This window comes from Malus domestica, chromosome 13, assembly GCF_042453785.1.
Source record: "Malus domestica chromosome 13, GDT2T_hap1".
Classification (NCBI taxonomy): Eukaryota; Viridiplantae; Streptophyta; class Magnoliopsida; order Rosales; family Rosaceae; genus Malus; species Malus domestica.
In genome coordinates this window covers 11,351,751-11,372,441 of record NC_091673.1, presented here as the reverse complement: position 1 = coordinate 11,372,441, position 20,691 = coordinate 11,351,751, and the positions used below count along the sequence as shown (strand labels likewise).

At 37.7% G+C, this 20,691-nt stretch overlaps 5 protein-coding genes and 1 pseudogene across 5 annotated transcripts; 5 read left to right on the top strand and 1 right to left on the bottom strand.

The window, feature by feature from the left end:
* Positions 1-961: 961 nt before the first annotated feature.
* Positions 962-1,399, top strand: LOC103452665 (cell wall / vacuolar inhibitor of fructosidase 1-like). The gene has a single exon (XM_070811262.1). It carries the CDS (start codon positions 962-964, stop codon positions 1,397-1,399), a length of 438 nt encoding a protein of 145 aa, XP_070667363.1.
* Positions 1,400-2,328: 929 nt separating this feature from the next.
* Positions 2,329-3,015, top strand: LOC103452703 (GPN-loop GTPase QQT2-like). The gene is made up of 3 exons (XM_070811261.1): positions 2,329-2,335; positions 2,443-2,645; positions 2,839-3,015. Exons 1-3 carry the CDS (start codon positions 2,329-2,331, stop codon positions 3,013-3,015), a joined length of 387 nt encoding a protein of 128 aa, XP_070667362.1.
* Positions 3,016-4,140: 1,125 nt separating this feature from the next.
* LOC139187577 (GPN-loop GTPase QQT2-like) lies at positions 4,141-5,106 on the top strand (annotated as a pseudogene).
* Positions 5,107-6,159: 1,053 nt separating this feature from the next.
* Positions 6,160-9,822, top strand: LOC103452662 (galactokinase-like). The gene is made up of 13 exons (XM_008392195.4): positions 6,160-6,596; positions 6,674-6,858; positions 6,965-7,011; positions 7,171-7,262; positions 7,429-7,511; positions 7,592-7,660; positions 7,742-7,927; positions 8,059-8,193; positions 8,323-8,457; positions 8,562-8,632; positions 8,992-9,069; positions 9,250-9,391; positions 9,486-9,822. Exons 1-13 carry the CDS (start codon positions 6,425-6,427, stop codon positions 9,594-9,596), a joined length of 1,506 nt encoding a protein of 501 aa, XP_008390417.2. The 5' UTR covers positions 6,160-6,424; the 3' UTR covers positions 9,597-9,822.
* A 4,766-nt stretch (positions 9,823-14,588) lies between these two features.
* On the top strand, positions 14,589-17,426 carry LOC103452663 (uncharacterized). Its single transcript, XM_008392197.4, has 4 exons — positions 14,589-14,949; positions 15,348-16,235; positions 16,672-16,807; positions 16,996-17,426. Exons 2-4 carry the CDS (start codon positions 15,692-15,694, stop codon positions 17,054-17,056), a joined length of 741 nt encoding a protein of 246 aa, XP_008390419.2. The 5' UTR covers positions 14,589-14,949; positions 15,348-15,691; the 3' UTR covers positions 17,057-17,426.
* A 1,741-nt stretch (positions 17,427-19,167) lies between these two features.
* Positions 19,168-20,233, bottom strand: LOC103452664 (cell wall / vacuolar inhibitor of fructosidase 1-like). The gene has a single exon (XM_008392198.3). The coding sequence runs from the start codon at positions 20,020-20,022 to the stop codon at positions 19,468-19,470; it is 555 nt and encodes a 184-aa protein (XP_008390420.2). The 5' UTR covers positions 20,023-20,233; the 3' UTR covers positions 19,168-19,467.
* Between the last annotated feature and the right edge of the window lie 458 nt (positions 20,234-20,691).

The following is a 20,691-nucleotide window of genomic DNA, read 5'->3' as shown; positions in this document are numbered from 1 at the left end:
TGACTGTTGGTATACATTTGCGACTTATTCTCTTTCAACACAAATCATATATGATCATCTACCATTAAATTTGATATGATCCATATGATACTACAGACGAAAAATGAATTAATGCACTTTAATATTTTAATATTAACTCTTAGTATTAAATTTAAAGATAAATAGCCATGCCCAGGTACTTTATGCAAAGGGATTTCCATTTTTTCAAAAAAAAAATGGGGACTAGATATGGGGCTCACTTCACATCGAACTTGAACGATCTGAACCGTCTAGTTTGTAAGTTTCGATTCATAGATCATTCTTACAAAACTTCAATTCAATCCAAAATCATTTGTCTATTTAATTATCAAGATAAAATTTCATTGTTTCTTGTATAACAAAGTATTTATTTATTTTTTAACCCAATTATATGTCTTAAATATTTTCGATTTGGTTGATATTTTGCAAGGACGATTTATGAGGTGCAACTTGAAAAATAAACGGTTCAGATCGTTAAAATTCGATGTCGTGTGAATCTTACAACTAATCCCTATTTTTATGAAAAAATGAAAATCTGTTCTCTTAAAGGCTTCCTAGCCATCCGTATATAACAATTTTGATGTATATTCATTTACCATTAATTGTTTTAATGAGGTCACTTGTCATTTACACCATCGACCAAATTCCGCACTTGATTTATCATCAATTCCTTTATGCGAATCGAACGGCCTAGGATTGAGTTAGAGATAAGCATCCAAATTAAACTCTGGACAATCTTATCTAAATGAGGTCACACAGTAGCATATATGTGTGCACCTTTCAGTTTCTCAACATCATCAACTCTTACATAAGCATCAACAAACTTCTGAAAACATTTTTTGTCTTGCGAAAAATGAGGTACTCAGCATGTCTCATCCAACTAATTTGTCTAGTTCTAGTGTTTCTTCCCCTAAGCCATTGCAGAAGGGCTGTGATCTTTCCAATGGATGCCAATCTAATCGATCAAACCTGCAAAAAAACACCAAACTACAATCTCTGCGTCTCTTCTCTCAAATCGGACCCTCGAAGTGTGAAAGCGGACGTGGCTGGATTAGGGTTCATAACGGTTGACATAGCCAAGGATAAAGCAACTGACACGGCGAACAGAATCAACGAGCTGCTTAAGCAAAGCCCTAGTGACCAACGTTTAAAAACTTGCGCTACCTTTTACCATACAATTCTGGTTGCTGATGTCCCAGAAGCCAGTCAAGGTTTTAAGTTGGGTAACCCTAAGTTTGCAGAGCAAGGCATGAACGACGCTGCCGATGCGACTGAAGCATGTGAAAAGGAATTTTCCAGCAAATCTCCTCTGACCGATAAGAACAAAGTTGTCCATGACCTTAGCAGTATAGCTGCAGCAATTGCTAGGCTTTTGCTTTGATATATTAACAAAAATCATGTTACCTTGATAATCAATCATTTGTTCTGGCTTTATATTCTAAATTTGATTCTCGTTCGTTTGAGAAGCTGCCGTTTTATCTTATCATTCTTCAGTATATGCATATATATATAGACGAGTGAAATCTCCCATACACGCACAAATTAGAAAACTCCCTGTTCCTATGTAATTACATCTCAATTTTTTCTCCTTTTTGCACAAAATTATTTGGATGTAACGACAATACAAAAGGGGGGTTGCATTTGGGAAAATGTGTATTGCTCTGTCAAGGGACAAAAAGAGAACAACAATGATCACATTCTCATCTCCAAGGGTATGGTGGGATTTATTAGATGTGTGAGCGTGACTGTGAATACATGAGTGATGACCGTTGGGATTAAAAGATGATATTGAAACTCCTAAAAGATTATCACACACTATTTGATTTGGAGGTCAGAAAGTATGTTTTCGCTTCAGGTGATAGTGGATCACATGAAGAGTTAAATTAATCTGTCATCAATGTGTGATGGGATTTTTCTATATTCAAAATAAAATAAAATTAGCTAGCTATTTTAACTTTTGCAATCATAAGCTATTTTAGCAAAAATTGAACTTCATTGTTGGAGATGCTCTTTGGAGAATCTTTAAAAACATGAGTCACTAATTCAAAGTCACAATCCATCTTTACAAACTTATTCGGGGTTTTTTTATTGAAGTTTTTGTATTGAATCGTTGTTCTATAACTTGTTTGATTAAATTGGGCATTTATTTTTTGGATTAAGTTGGGATTTGATTGATTTTGTTCTGAAGAGTAAGGGCAAAGAAGACTAGAAACTTACTAACTCGATGAAGAAAATGCAAGTTGAGGAATCATCGTCAAGGTAGTCCGGGACAATTTCAAGAGAAAACCTGTTATTGTATTTGTTGTGGACATGGCAAGTAATTTCATTGAATTTAATCGGGTTTTCTTTGTTTATTGTAGCAATGTGGTTGTTCTACTTGATTCATTTCATTGATGATTGAAATGTGGTGTGGATTTTGATTAGGAAGTGGTAAAACAACCTTTATGCGGCAGTTGGTTTCACACACTTACGAATCTCACATTCGTGGCTATGTGATGAACCTCGACTCAGCTGTGATGACTTTACCGTTTGATGCAAATATTGACATAAGGGATACCGTTCGGTACAAGGAAGTGATGAAACAGATCAATCTTGGACCAAATGAGGGGACGCTTGCCTGTGAATCTGTACCTTGATCATTTCATTCTGCTGGTGCTTAATGTATCGGATTAATTATTACGAGTACTGATTCTATACGTTCAATTTGTTTCCAAATGCATGGCAATTTTGGCTTGATCCACTTGACTAAGCTCTCTCAATGTGGTTATTGTCGCTCATGCTTTGTGTTGTATCCTTCTTTGTTTTCCCCACTTTATTCAGAACAAACCTATCATGATAATCTCCAATTTCAGGTTGTCTCAGTCATTGGGAAGTGAGCGCATCAACTTGATTATGTTCTCGTATACGTGGATACTCCCGGTCAGATTGAGATATTCTCTTGATCCGTCTCTGGTGCTATCATCACAGAAGCATTTGCATCCACATTTCCTACTGTAATCGCTTACGTGGTACATACACCTCGTTCAGCTAGCCCAGGTACTTTCATGAGTAATATGCTGTATGCTTGTGGTATTCTTTACAAGACATGGTTGCCTTTTGTGTTTGCAATGTTTTAAAAAACACGCCCCAAGGCGCACCTAGGCGGCTTTGGAGGCGGAGCTGGGGTGAAAACGCCTCTGCTCAGTGGGAGAAGGCGAAACATTTAGACGTGGTTGATGCGCACCTAGGCAGTTGAGGCGTGCCTTAGGTCATTCTGTGCCTTTTTTTATATACAACTTCTCCACAGCCTTCTTTATTCGACACTCAAGTCCTCGACAACCCCACATTCTTCTTCTTCTGTGTGAAACACTGAAACCCTCCTTTCTCTTCTTCGTGCGACACTACCAACTGAGCAGGACCGCCACCACCCAGCAAAAAGGAAAGTGAGAGTGAGAAAGAAGAGGGAAAGTGAGGGAGAGTGTACCGAGTGAAACAGAGTGGGTGGGGATGTATGTTTGACTATTTTAATGTTCAAATTAATGGATATTAGAGAGAGAGAGAGAGAGAGAGAGAGAGAGAGAGAGAGGGAGAGAAGAGGGAAAGTGAGAGTGCATGGAGGGAAAAAGAATAAGTGGGTCATGTATATGGATCATATTAATGTCGTAAAATGAGTAGATATTAACGAGGAATTATCATTTTATTATTTTTTGATGTATGTGGACCACATTTGGATGAGTGATTTCCTTTTTGTTTGTATGCTTGTGAGTTAAAATTGTTTGTCTTGTGCAATTTTGAATGACAAAGGATATTTAAAGTACTATATATTACACACACAAGTATATGTATATATTAAATATTAAAAATTTTAGATCATGTCAAATTTTGTCTCATGTCTTAAGGCTTCCGCCTAAGCGAGGATATCTAAAACATGTCTCGCGTATAAAATATTGGTTTGCATTCAACAAGATTGACGTTGCTCAACATCAGTTTGTTTGGAGGTATGCCTTTATAAATTGTAATATGTGTGTGAATGCAGGCACAGGCCGACACACATTTTCATTAGCACTTTGCTGACATACACACACGTCGTTGAATATACTTCCTAACCATTTTGATTGTGATCATCTAAATTACGGTCACGGACTCAAAATGCAGCAGTTTTACCCTTATCTTGAGTTTTATAATTTTCCCCTTTTCACTGTAAACTCCAATATGTAATACGCACTTTGAGGTTTTTCCTTTAATCCGTTGTCTTGAAAACTGCTGTTTATGCAGTGGATGAAAGATTTTGAGACATTTCAAGCAGCAGTGAGTAGAGATATAGTTCATACTCTTCAAATTTAGCTCAGAGCCTCTTCCTTGTGTTGGATGAATTCTATAAAAACTTGCGGTCTGTTGGAGTGTCTTCGGTTTCTGGTGCTGGAATGAAGGATTTCTTTAAAGCCGTTGAAGCAAGTGCTGAAGAGTACATGGAAAGCTATAAGTAATGCCTGAATTCCAACAAATCTATATATATTGAAATGCTACTGAATAGGGATGTGTATACTTGATCTAGTCTTCACAATTTTCTGCTTCTTGTTGCTTTTGTAGGGTTGATCTGGACAAGAGACCGGCGGAGAAGCAACGTTTAGAGGAGGAACACAGAAGGGAGAACATGGAGAAGTTGAGGAAGGATATGGAGAAGTCTGGGGGAGAAACTGTGGTCGTGAGCACTGGTTTGAAGGACAAAATAAGAGGGGCAAAGCCATGATGGATGAGGACGATGAAGATGAATAAGTCGGCACGTTTGCATTTTAGTGATGCTTTGTTAAGTATTAACTCACTAGTTACCAAAAGGGGCTTGGAAGATATCACTCGGGGCGGGCATCGATGAAGATTAGAGTAATTTGATCTACGTGTTTGGATGGATTATGAATCGTAGTTTTCGGATATATTCTTAATCAGAAGAAAAAAAAAAAAAGGTTTGTGTGTCGTCCTATTAAGTTTGAGTGCTACTGCTAGCAGTCTTGTTAATATGAAATTTATAAATTTTTACGTAAATTCATACATGTAGCAGCTGACAATTAAGTGCTACGCATTAATCATTCCAATTTGGGGTTGCAAAGCTAATGATAAGAGTAAGTAATTTCCTCCTAAACTTTTAATTACAAGTAAAAAAGAGACTGGCAAACAAAAGAGAAGCTTACTAGTTATCACTGGTACTCTTAAGTCTTGACCAACTAATGGTCGCGTCAGTACTTATCAACATCAAATTTTTATTCTGGAATATCATGAAAGCGAAGGTGTATGACCTAGACCGCCAGGTCCACCACCCAACCTCAATAAAAAAAAAAAAAAAAAAAACTTCGGAATTTATTCTCCTTAGCTTCTAGCCACTACGTGATTGGATTAGTGAACATAAGTTTAGTCAAGTTAGGTAGAGCAGTGTGTTACCTATCCTTTTATGCATTCAATCTCAAATTCCTCTTCCGTCTCACGTTGTAATTAATTTTGTGTTCCACGTCTATTGTACTAAAAAAAAGATTAATATGAATAAATGCGTTATTAACAATTTATCCAGTTAGAGATACATTTAAAATATGTTATATAGTTACTCTTATCAAATGCATTTAGCTAACTTGCAGACTCGCAACTTTGTAAACAAATTAACATGAGATCGTATACAGATTATTGGATCTAACTTGTTTATCAATGGTAGATAAACATCTAATCAAACTCGGAATGAGATCGAAATGAATCGAATTTAAAAGACTATATTATCATATGCATTTAACTTTACGAATAAGATAATTCATTAGTTTCACCAACTATATTTACGTTTAATTATTATCATCACGCTTGTTTTTTGCCCGCCACTCCTCTGCGCCACCGCACTGGCCGCGCCTCACCGCCCACAAAGCATACCGGCAGCAGTTACACTTAACCCACGTACTGTAACTGTAAGTCTGTAACTGCAAAATAAAATATAAAAAAAAATCTAAATAAATTCAGAAAACGAGTAAACCAATCCAAAACGACAACGCACACTCCTGTATCTGAATTCGAATTATCCAACGTCGAACGTAACTACCTACCACGTCTCGGATTCCCGCTGTAAAATCCGTTGTAAAGGTAAAAACGAAGTGGATAGAAAGTAGATAGAAAGAGGTTTATCGGAATCTTAATCCTACTAGGATGTTCTCCTTCCTTAATTCTCGTAAAAAAATATATATAAGTTCTTCCTTAATTTGCTGTTTAATTTATAAAACTCTCTCCTCCGACTCCTCTAATTTCTTTATCGAAACAGTGTCCTAAATTATTGTCTAATTATTTAGGATTCGACAATAATTGAAGAAGATCAGATTTTGTTCGCTTGCGTCAACGTCACCGTCACGGGGGCTTTGAGTTTTCTTTTAAGTAGTTGCAGAGGGTTCAGTTAATCCAGCAGATGGTACAAATGGCAAAACACGAAGAACTTCCGATTCCAATCCACGACACCCTCGACGCCGTCTACGGCAACTCCTCCCAACTCGACGAGGCCCAGCTCCGATTCAACCGCCTGAAGTCCAAGTTCCAGCAGGTTTTCGGTCACCCCCCTCAACTCTTCGCTCGCTCTCCAGGTGGGTCCCTCTCTCTCTCTCTCTGGGATTTTTCAAGTTTCGATTTTGTGCTCGTGTTTGAATTTGTGATCGGACAGGGAGGGTGAACTTGGTCGGAGAGCACATAGACTACGAGGGCTACTCGGTGCTGCCGATGGCCATACGACAGGACACCATTGTCGCAATTCGGAAGCACGACGACGGAGACGCCGAGAAAGTTCTCAGAATTGCCAATGTCAACGACAAGTACCAAATTTGTACTTACCCCGCCGACCCGACCCAGGTACCAAATTGTTTGACTTGATCATCATTCGTTTAACTACAACGTTATCCAGTTGCTATCGGAGTTCAATTTCGGTCAAAGTTTTTGACTTTTTTTTTGGTTGAAGGAAATTGACTTGAAGAATCACAAATGGGGGCATTATTTCATTTGTGGGTAAGACATAAAAATCCATGCTTTGATCTGTATGTTGACTAAATTTTAGATTTTTTTTTTGTTTCTTTTTGTTTGATGATGAAACATTTGGATAGTCAAACGTTAAAACTATGGATTTCTGATGTACGGCAGAAAGTGATGGATTATGTTGTTGTTCAGGTACAAAGGTTTTTATGAGTTTGCCAAATCCAAGGGAGAAAATGTTGGACCAGTTGGACTTGATGTTCTTATTGATGGAACAGTTCCTACAGGTGTAGTTCCCACCAATTAATATCAAATAAAACAACCTTAATGTTGTCAATTTTAAGGTTAATTAGTTTGGTATTAACTATTTATAAGTACAGAGGCAACTAGTTTATCATATGGTGGAGTAAAATCCGAGACGCTACTTATTGATTTTTTTGTTGTTTCGTTTAGGCTCTGGACTATCTAGCTCTGCTGCATTAGTTTGTGCTTCTACGATTGCGATAATGGCTGCTTTTGGTTTGAATTTCCCCAAGGTATATTATATGTCTGTGTTCCGGTGATCTACAGATTGTATAGATAAGTTTCAAATGCTGACATTCCTTATTGTGAGCAGAAAGAAATTGCCCAACTTACATGCGAGTGTGAGCGACACATTGGCACACAATCTGGTGGAATGGATCAGGTCCGATTATTTTCTCATTCCTGATTAATTTGAGTTTGATAGCCAACTGCCTGTTTGTCCTGATATTGGTTTAAATTGCAGGCAATCTCGGTGATGGCCAAGCCTGGGTTTGCAGAACTTATTGATTTCAACCCAATTCGTGCTACTGATGTGCAACTTCCGGCTGGTGGAACTTTTGTTGTGGCCCATTCTTTGGCAGATTCTCAGAAAGCAGTAACTGCTGCCACAAATTACAATAACCGAGTTGTTGAGTGTCGCCTGGCTGCTGTAAGTTTCGAATCCTAAATCCAATTTCCGAGCTACTAATGCAGGGGATAAGTATCAACCTGAGAAGGGTTTAGTAATTTTATGGTCGGAAATATTATGTACTCACAACGTGGGCTTGGAAAATTTTTTAGATTGTGCTTGGTATAAAGTTGGGGATGAAACCGCAAGAGGCAATTTCAAGTGTCAAAACTCTTTCTGATGTTGAAGGCTTGTGCATGTCATTTGCTAGTACTCGTGGGTCTTCGGATCCAATCGTGGCTGTAAAGGTAGTTTTAATCGTTTCCTGCCAACATTTTGTCGATCAACGTTTTATAAATTTGATTATTTTCATTTTAGGTTAATATTAATCGCTTCCCTATCTATATCAATTAAATAACACTTTGTCTTTGCTACAGGAGAATTTAAAAGAAGAACCTTATACAGCTGGGGAAATAGAGAAAATCATTGGGGAGAGCTTACCCTCTATCTTGAGAGATTCTCCGTCTTCTTTGAATGTTTTGAAAGCTGCAAAGCACTTCAAGTTATCCCAGGTACTTCCTTGGTTGTTAGCTATCTTGTGTCATTGCTAATTGTGTTGATTTTTTCTTTGAATTTGGAAATTTTGTTTTAATGTTGAAAAACTATTGTCTACCAGAGGGCCGCCCATGTGTATTCTGAAGCCAAGCGGGTATATGCTTTCAAGGATGCCGTATCATCAACAGTAAGGTGCGTATATAGTTGTGGAAGTGCAATCTGTTGGTTACAAGAAGGGGATATCCTTCCCCTCCTACCCCTCTCAGGGGTTAAACTCAAGACTTACCGCTCTTTATTAAGTACGGAGAGATACCATATGTGCTACTCCAGCCAGTGGTGTCCTATCTTAGTTCATATGAACTCTTTTCCCCCTCCCCATGCAGTAAAAGTAAATATGGTTTAAGATATAGAATGGAATTGGCATATCGTTACTAAACCAAACTACATGTTCTCCGTAGTAAACATGAAAATTTATATAGGGTTGCTTGGGGAGCGCTTAATGGTGTGAACAAATAAAAGATTTTATGCTAACGCTGGAACTGTTTTTGCAGTGATGAGGATAAGCTAAAGAGGCTTGGTGATCTTATGAATGATAGCCACTACAGCTGCAGTGTGTTGTACGAGTGCAGGTACAAATTTATATTGTCGACCTCCCTTGAATTTAAACATGCACACAACTGACGCTCTCGCAATAATAATTGAACACATCACGAAGAGCTTAATGTAGGGACATGGTATTGTCCGGCGTTGGAAGATCTTGTAATTTTTGTCACTCTTATCTTTACCATCGTTCTTTTTCACTCAACCAGCTGTCCGGAGTTGGAAGAACTTGTAAATATTTGTCGGGAGAATGGTGCTCTTGGGGCAAGGCTTACGGGAGCTGGATGGGGTGGCTGTGCAGTTGCATTGGTAAAAGATAGTATTGTCCCACAATTCATCCTCAATTTAAAGGTTTCCACATCTCCTAACATCCTTAATGGTACTCTCCCTCCGCTGTCAATTTTGTTTGAGTTGCTGGACCTAAATATCGTTTGTGGTGTATCAGGAACGCTTTTACCAGTCACGAATTGACAGAGGCGTCATCAACAACAACGATCTCGGCCTCTATGTTTTTGCGTCCAAGCCCTCCAGCGGTGCTGCTGTCTTCAAGTTTTAGTCCAAGTCATTGTGCAGTGCTTTTAGATTTCGGCTTGAACTGTAGTGTACTCTGTTTTTAGTAAATTTACGTCGATAGACCGACATGAATTTCTGTTTCAGTGTAATAAACCTGCTGCGTTCCATTAGAGTTAAGAGTTCTCTCCAAGGTTTGGAAGTTGATTAATTTCCAATGTCAAAGGATGTCATAACAGTTGAACAGTTAAACTTTCAATTGTGTTTTCCTACTCCTTTTTTCTTGATGGGCCCATCCTCCTTTGTAAGGTTACAAATATGTCCGAGCTAGTTGGACTTGGGCTGAGAGGCCCAAACTCGATATATTCATGGGCCATGGAATGTGTATTGACCGGCGTTCATATGGGTGTTCATACGAGGGTTACTCTTTTTATCACGAATCTAGTCATACTGGATAAGAGTTGGAGACATCAAATGTTTACGTATTAATAAACGTGTCAGCGTTTTATTAGTTTAAAATCTGCTTTAGGATTGTTTAATTTCTTTTTAAAAGTAGCTTTTTAAAAAGTTAGGCTAAATTTGTGCTTCCTAAATAAATTAAAAAAAAAAGTTTTTTTTCTTCCAAAATCATGGTTTAAAAAAGCAGAAAGCAAAATCAGCTCTATCCATATTTCTTAAAAAAATATTTTTTTATAGGAGATTGGCGAACATTACCAATTAGTAAACTTTTATATTGACAATCCTACTCTAGTCTATTTTTTTGCTAAAAGCACTTTTAGCATTATAGTTTACCAAATATTTACATGTCTCTTCTCACAGTACAGTAGAAGCAGTTTTGAAAAAAAACCCACAAGAATTCCAAATTAGCCTTTCGTCTTGTGGACCCTTTTCACTTAAAATAACTTGCTACATCATTTGATTACGTGAATTTGGAAAATTATATGACTTGTTAAGCGTTAACATGACATTAACGTCTAACATTACGGTCTATTTTACCTCTACTTGCAAATGAGAGATTTTAAATTCAACTTATAAATTCGAAGTTTTAAGTTCGAATTGTATAAATCACGTGAGTATGACTAACTCATTGTATGAATAAAACAAATAATCAATAAATGAGCTGGATTATTGTAGGGTTATCTTACCTTAAGAAAAAACAAATTTAAGTTTTTATAGTATTTGATCCAAATCGAAAAAATACGCATGACTTGTCATCTTCTTTCTCTCCTTGTGAGAGACTTTCTCTCTGCTTGAGAGACATTTCTCACCACCGCTTGTGTGAGGGTTCCACTTTCGATCAACTCCAATGCCGCCCACCCTAGCTGTTGCTGGGGTCGGTGGTTGTGCTTTCTTTGTTCTGTTATCTTCCTTGTTGCTGTTTTTCCCCTGCTCTCCTTTCTGATCTGCCCATTTCTTCATACCCCCATCGGCGTTACTCCTTGCTCATCTCTGCTCCGATTTGCAGCTGCTTCATAACCGCTTTTTGTTGCGGTACTTCAAGATGGTGTGTAGAGTTCCGGTGTTCCCACCGGCTCAGGTGTTCAACACCACCACCTTCTCACTGTCTGCCTTTGTTGGCAGTGTTGCTCATGGAATCCCACATGCTTCCTTTACATGGTTCTTGGTTTTCGTCTATGTGGATGTGTTTGGACAGGTGCTCGTGGTTAGATGTTGCAACGGCACAACGTTGATTGGTTGGTGGCGAGGGTTTGTGCTGGTAGGGATGCTCAGTGGCGGGTGTAGCAAGGGAAGCCTTGGGTTTATGTTGTTGTGTTTTAGGGTTTGGGCCTTTACTATTTGTTGGGTCTTTTGGGCTAATTTGGCAGGTCCTGTTTTGTTTGTTTATGCTTTTGTATCTTTGGACCTTGTACTATTCCTTTGTGTTTGGTAATGAATTTGACCCACTTCCAAAAAAAAAAAAACGCATAACTTGTCTTGTATTGCCAACTATACCTGTAAACGGGTCGGGTTTATTGAGTTTGGGTCAGGTTGAACCCGACCCGTTAAGTTAACGGGTCACCTGAACCCAACCCGTTAAGCTAACGGGTCATCCAAACCCGACCCGTTAAGCTAACGGGTCACCCGTTAAGCTAACGGGTCACCCGTTATCACCCGTTAACAATTATTATTATTATTTTTTTTGCATAAAGTTTATTTTTTGTTATTAAGACTTAACTAAAATTACTAAAATATCTTCAACTAACGGGTGCTAACGGGTCCTAGGGTCTAACGGGTTGACCCAAAGTGACCCGTTATTTAACGGGTTGTTAACGGGTTCACCCGTTAGCGACCCGACCCGTTAAGCATCCACCCAAATACAAATATTAAAGGGTTGGGTCGGGTCAGATTAACGGGTTGGGTCCAAAATGCCAGGCCTATTGCCAACTCAATACTCTATATTATTTTTACCGCCGAATCATGTTCTTGAGGATCTTAAGGATTCCATGATTGTGATCGGTCATCATATATTGTGCAAACAATTTTCGTTATGTACTATTTATAATTAATTTTAAATTTTAAAATAATTTCTAACCGCAGAATATATGAACAATTACGATCATGAAATTCTAAGAATCCTAGAAAAATAATCTAGTGAGGATCTTTTTCCATTTGTACTTCCAAGAGCAAAGAATGGACCAAACTTTGATGACCAGCGAACGTGCCTAACTCGTTACGTGTCATCCTCAGGGGCCCTGACACATATGTACCATTGATTGTGCAGTTCTAACAGAATCTTGCGTGGTCCCTTTGACTCCGTAGGGGCTAGACCCAAAAAATATCAAAACTCAGAAAAAAAGAAAATAAAAAAATAATAAGAGGAAGAGGACGACAACCATTTTATTCTTTAACCTTTCCATATCATAATATCGAGTTTAAGTTCCTGTGCTTTCTTGGAGAAGCAAAATTATGAACTTCCACAACAAAAGCACTTTGGAAAAAAGCAGCTTGTAGTACAAAACTTATAATCAACCACTACATATATAAGTTGTTTTGGAACAAAGTTAGGAACTGATGAGAAATTTATAAGCTTAATTAGTTGTGTACATTTACACTTAGGAGTATGATTGAAGTTGAGAAATAAACTCATCTCGACCCCCTTTCTCCCCTCCCAAGTTTCCCATTTCCCCCTCCTAAATTCTTCCTTTATCACGTCTCAAAAAATATATTTTCTCTCATCACGTGATTAGTTATATCATAAGAAAAATAAATTTATGACCATACACAAATTAGACCTGTATTTTAGATGATTAAACTCATAATTATAGTATAATATAAAAGATTTTCTCGTTACCTGCCCAAAGGATGCATGCACCATACATAAGGGAGAGATTTTTCAGTGTGACTGACACTCGAGGTGGTACATCACATGTTACTATACAAATAATGGGATATGTATGTTAAAAAGTTAATAATTTAAAAAATAAAAATTTTCACCGCTTGTATAAAAACACATGATGTACCACTTATGTTTATGTTACAATCAACCATTTCTCTACACCGGGGGAGCACGATACCCATATGAACGTGTCAAATCTTTACTAATGGGTCCTCAATGTTAAAACGATGGCACATAAACTCAATTATCAACAAATCAACTTCATATAATTTACCAAATAAAATGATAAAATAAGAAAACATGGGTGGGGTCCAGAGAAGTCCCCTACCAACGAAGCATCAAAATCCATTTTATTAAATTCATGTCACCATTTTTAATTCACGTGGAGGTCCTGGGCTGTGGAGTAAGTGAAGGTGAGTGACTGAGACAGATGGTTCATGGTTGCCATACCCCAACCCCATAACCCCTCCCTCCCTCCTCCATTTTTTTTCCTTTTCCGGTTAAGAAGTTTTGCCCTCTTTATCATCAACATCACAGAAGAACTTATGTGAAACGGAGACGTTAGTTCTTTTAAATTAACCATACAATATCGTAAGAAAAACTTAAAATAAGTAGAATTGTACTAATTGGTTCGAGAGGTAATGTTGACGTAGTTTCTAAGGGGTAGGTAAGTCATTCTCGAATAAAATAAGAAGAACTTAAGCTCGTTTTCAAATTTTTGGACATGAGTATTGTTTAACTTAAGCTCGTTTTCAAAATTTTGGACATGAGTATTGTTTTGAAGTGTTAAATGGTATTTTAATAGCTACCCCTACTATAACTTAATGTGCATTTCTTCTCATTTGCACGTCGGTGTATAATAAATAAATAATACTTAGTCATCCACAAAAAAAAATAATTTTCATTAACAAATAAATAATACTTAGTCATCCACAAAAATAAATAATTTTCATTAAGAAAATGTTTATATCTTCATAGTTGCAGACACCATTTTTGACGCGGTATGTGAAAGTGAAACACCTAGTTGAATTAATATTATAAAATCAAATTAAAACGGTCACGTTAGTTAGGGAAAGTTAACAATATTATAATTGTATTAAGAAAATGATAATGTGAAATAAATGATTGAAATTTTATTGCATGTGATTCAATATCTTAGTGAATAGTATGTTGTGTTTTCAATCCATGCGATCTAGGTTTGAAACTTTCTGGTCTCCTACATTATTGTACCAGTTTTGAATCTTCTCCAAATTCCCTTATTACTAATAATCAAAATAATGACTGAGATTTTACCATTAAAAAGATGAATTGTAAAAAAAATAGAAGATTAAGGATGTGTTGCAGATAAAGTTACATAACTTCTTAATCCTAACTTAACATTACAAGAATATTCGTACTCTTGATATGTTATATCGTTAAAACAATATCATAACGACTAATTATGCATAAACATAAACTCAATTGAATTTCTAACAAAAGAATATTCCACAAACGTGGTATAGCATTACTCACTTCCACAATGTAAAAACTTTTTCTATAATCTTATATGACCATCACTCACGTCGTCTAGAAATTAGAAGTGTGTTTACCGTTAATCACAAAGGTCAAACCCTAATTAGCCAATTGAAGCCAAAAGGCGATTTTAAATAAAATAAAATTCATAAAAAAAAAAACCCACACCAAAGTCAAAAACTCAACCAAAAAAAAATGCCATGCAAGTGTCGGTGGGGCTGCCGAGGAAGGGGAAGAAGAAAACATCAGACTCGAGTCATTGGCGGTGGTATTTATCCGACGAAGATATAGCGCCACAATTTTAATCAGAATTCAAAAAATTGATTGATTTATTTATATAAAAGCCCTGCACTTTCTCGGTGATTCTCCTAAAACCCCTCCTGTCCATTCCCTTCTTCCTCTCTCTCTCCTCTCCCCCCCCCCCTCTCTCTCTCTCTCTTCTCACTCTGACTCTCTTTAATTAGCACTTGAAGCTTCCATATATGACGCTAGCTTCGCTGTGAGCTCTTTCTCCGCATCGGATCTGGGGCTTCTTCGCTTTCTTTTGAAGGTTTCTACTTTCCCTTTTCCTCTTTTTCTTTAAATTGTGCATTTGTTTAGATCATTTCTTAAATTTTTGAGTTTTGGGTTTTCGAAAACAATGTTAAATTTCATGGCGATGCGTATTAAAGGGGGTCGAGTGCTCTAGTTTTGATGGGTTTTGCTTAATCTTTCATGTTCTAGTTTTGTTTGATCAGGTTTGTTTCAATTTGGCATTGCTTTTTGTGCTCTGAATTTGTTATACATTTTAGTAATTGTAAGCTGAAATATGCAATCACATTGAATAAAGTTGACTAATTTCTTGATTTTCTACACGTTTTGATGCACATTGCAATCGGGTTTTTTGTGGATTGTATTGGTTTTTGCTTGTATCGTTATTAATGGTTGAAGGGTTTTGTTGACTGACAGGAAGGGGAGGAAAAAAGAAGGGAGGCACTGTTGTTTATTGGTTGATTATTCTTTGGGAAAGCGGTGAGCCGTGTCAAACAAGTTAAATTGCATTCAATTAAGCTGTCTCCGATTTAATTGCAAGTTAAGTTCGAAAGTGCTGTGTATTTGAGGAAGCTAGATATATTTCTCATCAAGTTTCACCTGTGAATATAATATATATTGCAAAGAGGCCATTCCTTCTAAGTGGTTGACTCCAAAGATTCAAAATTTGGTTTTTTCCATTTGGGAGGGGTGTAACGTAGCTTTGATCATTTGGAGTCCGGGGAGGGAGGGAGTAATTAGCTGGAGTTTGGTTCGTTGTAATGGATCAAAAGAGTCCGAGGGAAAAGGACTTTGAAGTTGATCTTGAAAGTGCGGTGGTAGTTAGTGAAGAGGATTCAAGCGATAGCCCTGTTTTGTGTGCTAAGAAACAGGCAAAGACATTGATTGCTAAGGTTTGTGGCGGTCTGTTGGATGGAACAGTTAAAGTTGAAGATAGAACTGGTTTGTGTGGCAATGGATCCAACTCCAATGTAGTGTGCCCTGATAACTTGAAGGTGGCAACAAACAAGGTGCTGGAGGGGAATGAGTGCATAGATCATGTAGAGAAGACACGGGTGAAGGACAAGCGGAAGAAGACGAGCAATAAAAAGCCTCCTAAACCTCCCAGACCTCCAAGAGGTCCATCATTGGATGCGGCAGACCAGAAGTTAATCAAGGAACTCTCTGAGATTGCCATGTGGAAACGTGCAAGGATTGAGCGGATGAAAGCATTGAAGAAGATGAAAGCTGCTAAGGCGTCTTCCAATAGCGGCACATTTGCCATGCTGTTCACCATTCTCTTCTGTCTTGTGCTAATCTTTCAGGGTAATAATTCTTTTATTGAACTAGAGGTTATAGTTATTGAATCTGTGGTATTTGATAGTTCTTAACTCGTTTGTCTGTTGTTTTATGATTTTAAATGATTCCAAACTGTTTTGGTGAACTTGCGATGTGCGTATCACTTTTGCTTTATGTGATTGACAATTTCAAATTTGGGATCTCATTAATTCTTACTTTAACTTTTCTTTTGGTTGTTCCCAAAAGAATAAATGGGTTTACTTCTGAATAGCATGTTTTAGGTTTAAGGGAGACTCACGGGACAGTTCGTATTTGTTTCTTATTATAATTGAATATGTTTATTAAACTATGCTTACCTTCAATAAGTTTCTCAACACATATTGTTCACAGAGATCCCTAAAGTCCAAGACTTTTCATTCATCTTCCGTATTGGCATTCACATTCTATTGTCGTTTATATGCAGGAATTTCGTCTAGAAGAAGCTCACCTGTAAACATTAAGGGATCTCCATTGTCTGCTGGACGAACAGAGGGCAATTTGATCTCAGTTCAGTACTATCCAAATCTGTCATCAAAGGGACCTGGTTCTGCGTCCCCCAAGTATGTTAAATTCATTTTAGCTTTATAAATATCTTGTAAAAAATGCTTCTTATTTTTTTTTTTGGTTTTTATGGCATCTTCATGTATGGGAATAAACAACCGATATATATATACACTTTTCTAACTTGATGACCAATGTTGGTTTCACTGTCTGAAATAAAATGTTCCACTTTGATTGCACCTTGCAGTATCGTAGAGCAGGTTGCTGGTTTGGATCCGCCGGAGAAGCTGAAAAGATGGGCTGGGTGATATTACAATGTGGTTGCCTAGTCGTTGTTGAGGAACAAATTCCACATGCCTTTTGAATCCTCGTGCAAACAGTCGATGCTTGCACTTTTTTGTATGCATGATTACCGAAGCTGTTGATCCCCTGTATGTACAGAAATGGGGGAGAGCAAGAGACTCAGAGAGAGAAAGAGAGTGGTTACGGTACAATTTTTAGTGTTCTGTTGGTGATGTCAAATGCCTACTGATAAGTTGCCTTCCTTGCAACTGGTTTGGCCTCTAATAAAGTTGTGGTAATTATACCACTAGAAAATCATCCAAATCTGCTCCTTCTTCATTTCAAATGCTGTATAAGTTTGGCTGAAATTGGAAGTGAGATGTTATTCGCGTTCGATATCGCTGGGTTTTGTATCCAAAGCTGCAAATGTTTCCTGTATGAATGGAATGCCATAAATGTAGGATGGAGACGTCAATTTTGCTTCTTTGAGGTATGCTTTGTTCATGTGTGGATTAGGCGAGTTGGACACGCCAGCGTGCCTCTTTTTGCACCCAAATGCGAATCCCTTTATTGTTCGGTATTTTTAGTAAGGGAAATATTGTGCAAACTTGGCAATAGAAGACCCCATTTGAGTGGAAGGGCTTGCATACACCGTCATTGACATTCCGGCCAATAATACAATGTTTTGTGTTGCGTTCTATTCCGGCGTTTAGGTTAATAATGCAGTGTCACATGTTGCATTTCTTAGGGTGCATGCAGCATGCTAAATAGAAAGTGCTTCTGGCATCCTCATTCAAGGCATCCTCATTTCATTTTTCTTTTGATGGATGTGCTTCTGGCCAGGGTGTGCTTTTAAGTTTAACATGCTTTGAGGCATTGGTGCCATACATAACATGTGATTTCACATGGTGTTGCCTTCTTCTTGCAGTCAAGCGGCTCTCAGTTATATTTGCTCCGTGAGATTCCAGAGCCTTCGCCTCCACTACAAATCTACGAATAGTTGTAACTAAATAGAAAGGGTCCGTTTGACCAACAAAAAAAAAGGAAGGGTCCCAGTTGATCACAAGATACCATTTTCCTTCACATGTATACAGTAACCAAATCTTTTAATTTGGAAATCTTTCAAATGATAGAACATGTCTACACGCAAATCACATAAGATTGTAAAGGTTGTGGCCAATGTTGATCGAGATAAGTAGAAAATTAAGCCATGATTTACAAGAGCGTTTACTTTTTCACCTGATGTTTGAATTCTCGATACTTTAATATCGACCATGTCACGGATTAACAAAAGTGAGCAAAAGTTCTATTGCCTCTACCATTCTCTGTGTATCTTTCTTTTTGCGTATGGCATTGCCACTTGTGTTGGCATCATCTACTAACTTAATTTGAAAACCATATTTCAATTGTTGCCTCTAAAGTGACAATGAAAATTTTAATTTCACTTTCTAGCAAGATATTGCCCGCTTTGAATCTATCTATTAAGAAGTCTTCAAGCTCAAAACACACCTAATACGGATATGGGGGTTTGCACATATAAGAGCATCTCCAACTATACTAGCTAAATTTTTGTTGACGTAGCTAGTTAGATGACCCAAATGTTAATTTGGCTAGCCGCCACTTCCAACAATATTAGCTATTTAGCTTAAGTTAAAATTTTATTTTATCTAAACTTAACAACCCAAGTCCTTTTTCTTCTCTTGAAGCCAACAAATAATGCAATTTTATGGTTTTTACTGTTTAGCAAAAAAATTAGCTTTCTCTCTCCTCCTCGCTAAATTTAGCTATTTATTATTCACTAAGTTAAACTAGTTAGTCATTTACCTGGCCAATTGGAGCATTATTTTTCTGCATTTTTTGTTGAAGTAACCAAAAATCTCGTTTAGCTAGGCTGCTAGAGATGCTATAAGACACTTTCTTTTCCTCACTCGGGCGATGTAATATTCAGCACCTGATAGCCTGCCAGTGTCCTCGCATCTGACTGCATAGGGTCACCATGGAAAACTTGATCTGGCCCAAGCCAATCCCAAACCTACCCTTCAAAACAGTTAAAACAAGGTGCATCTCCTCATCTTAGGGAGAGAGGGGATGTGAGAGGAGAGATTCCAAGTCCCCCCTCTTATACCACAAAGGAACATGAAGAGAACAAACCTTAATTTCAGTGGCTGAAACAGCTGCTACAAGTACAAGTATCTAAAGCCAAAAAAGCTGAAAACTTTCACAAATAAAAACTACAGAAGAAAAGCAACATCACACAATACTCACTAACTATAATACTAGAGAGGTGATTTCCGCACTCTTTCTCCTTCTGCACACTCCTTTTTATTGTTGGCCTTTGAATTGAGCAAATCAAAGAAGACATACAGAAAACCAAATTGTGCAAAAGGAGAAAATGAACGTGCGGTTATCATTTTCCTAATAATAAGATAGGGAAAAATCAACCCTTTAATAAGTTGAGAATGGCGACAGCCACACCAGAAAGATCATTCACAAGAGCATTCCTATCAGTGAGAGGAGACTCAACTCCTCCAAAACCCTTCTCACATGCCTCAGCCTCCTTTGCAGCATCAGAAATCCCATACTTTGCAAACCCAAAGTGCCCATTTCGCAAAGCTTCAATTGCCTGCGGCAGGCTAAACTTCACAATTGGGATGTACAGCTCAGCACAGTTTGCCAATGCCTTCTGTAAATGTACTTCCGGGGATTGCTTCAGCAGGCCGTGGATGTAGTCCAGTGTGTCACTTGCATTTGCCAGGAGAGCGTCGGATGCTATCAGGGCCAATCCCGGCACATCTGCGTTTGAGCTGTCGGGGTTTGATTGGAGGGTTGAGAGGCAGAGATTATAGTGGGGTGTTTTTTTGCATGTTGTTTGTATCAGATCACTGCCTTTGGCTAATGGAAGAAAAAAAAATTGGGTTGTTGGCGGTGCAATGAGTAAAGCAACGTGGAGAAAAAGAAGAAGAGTTGAGAATCTTGAGAGTGAGCTACTCATTTTCTGAGATGGGAAGAGAAACTTTGTTGGGATTGTTTGATCTGATTCTTTTGGCAGTTAATTTATACTCATGTTTCAAATTCATGGATTGGCAGATTGATTGCCACTTATTACCACTGTGTTCACTAATTGTAGGCGCTTTTTGTAATCATGTGCTATGAGTTTCAATTGCGTCTACATTTCGTGTTGGTTCACAAGTCTAAATATTTTGGATACCATTCTGGTGTTGCCAACCATTTTCAAGATAAACTTATCTACATCTGAAATGTTACTGAGACGGTATATGAAGTCAATCACAAACAAATATGTATTTTTAACTTTGTTCCGTAATAGTGCACCATTGATTTGAAATACTATTACCGCGATATTTCAGAAGAAGTTATTCTTCCTTTTTGATGCTCAAGTAACGAGAAAATTGGAGGAATATTCAATATGATTCAGTTATTAGCACCATTTTAATTTCCTCAAATTTTGGCCTCTATAGTAAAATTGGGAACAAATTGCAAAACAACATGCAGAAAAACCAGAAACCAGAAACCAGAAACAAAAGTTCAAAAAGAGTAGATGTGGTAGGTCTTCTTGTCTCGATGCATATGCAAGGGCATAAAGATGGAGAGATTCTCTTTTGCAGAAGACCCTTATGTGAGCATTATTGTGCCACGTGTACAA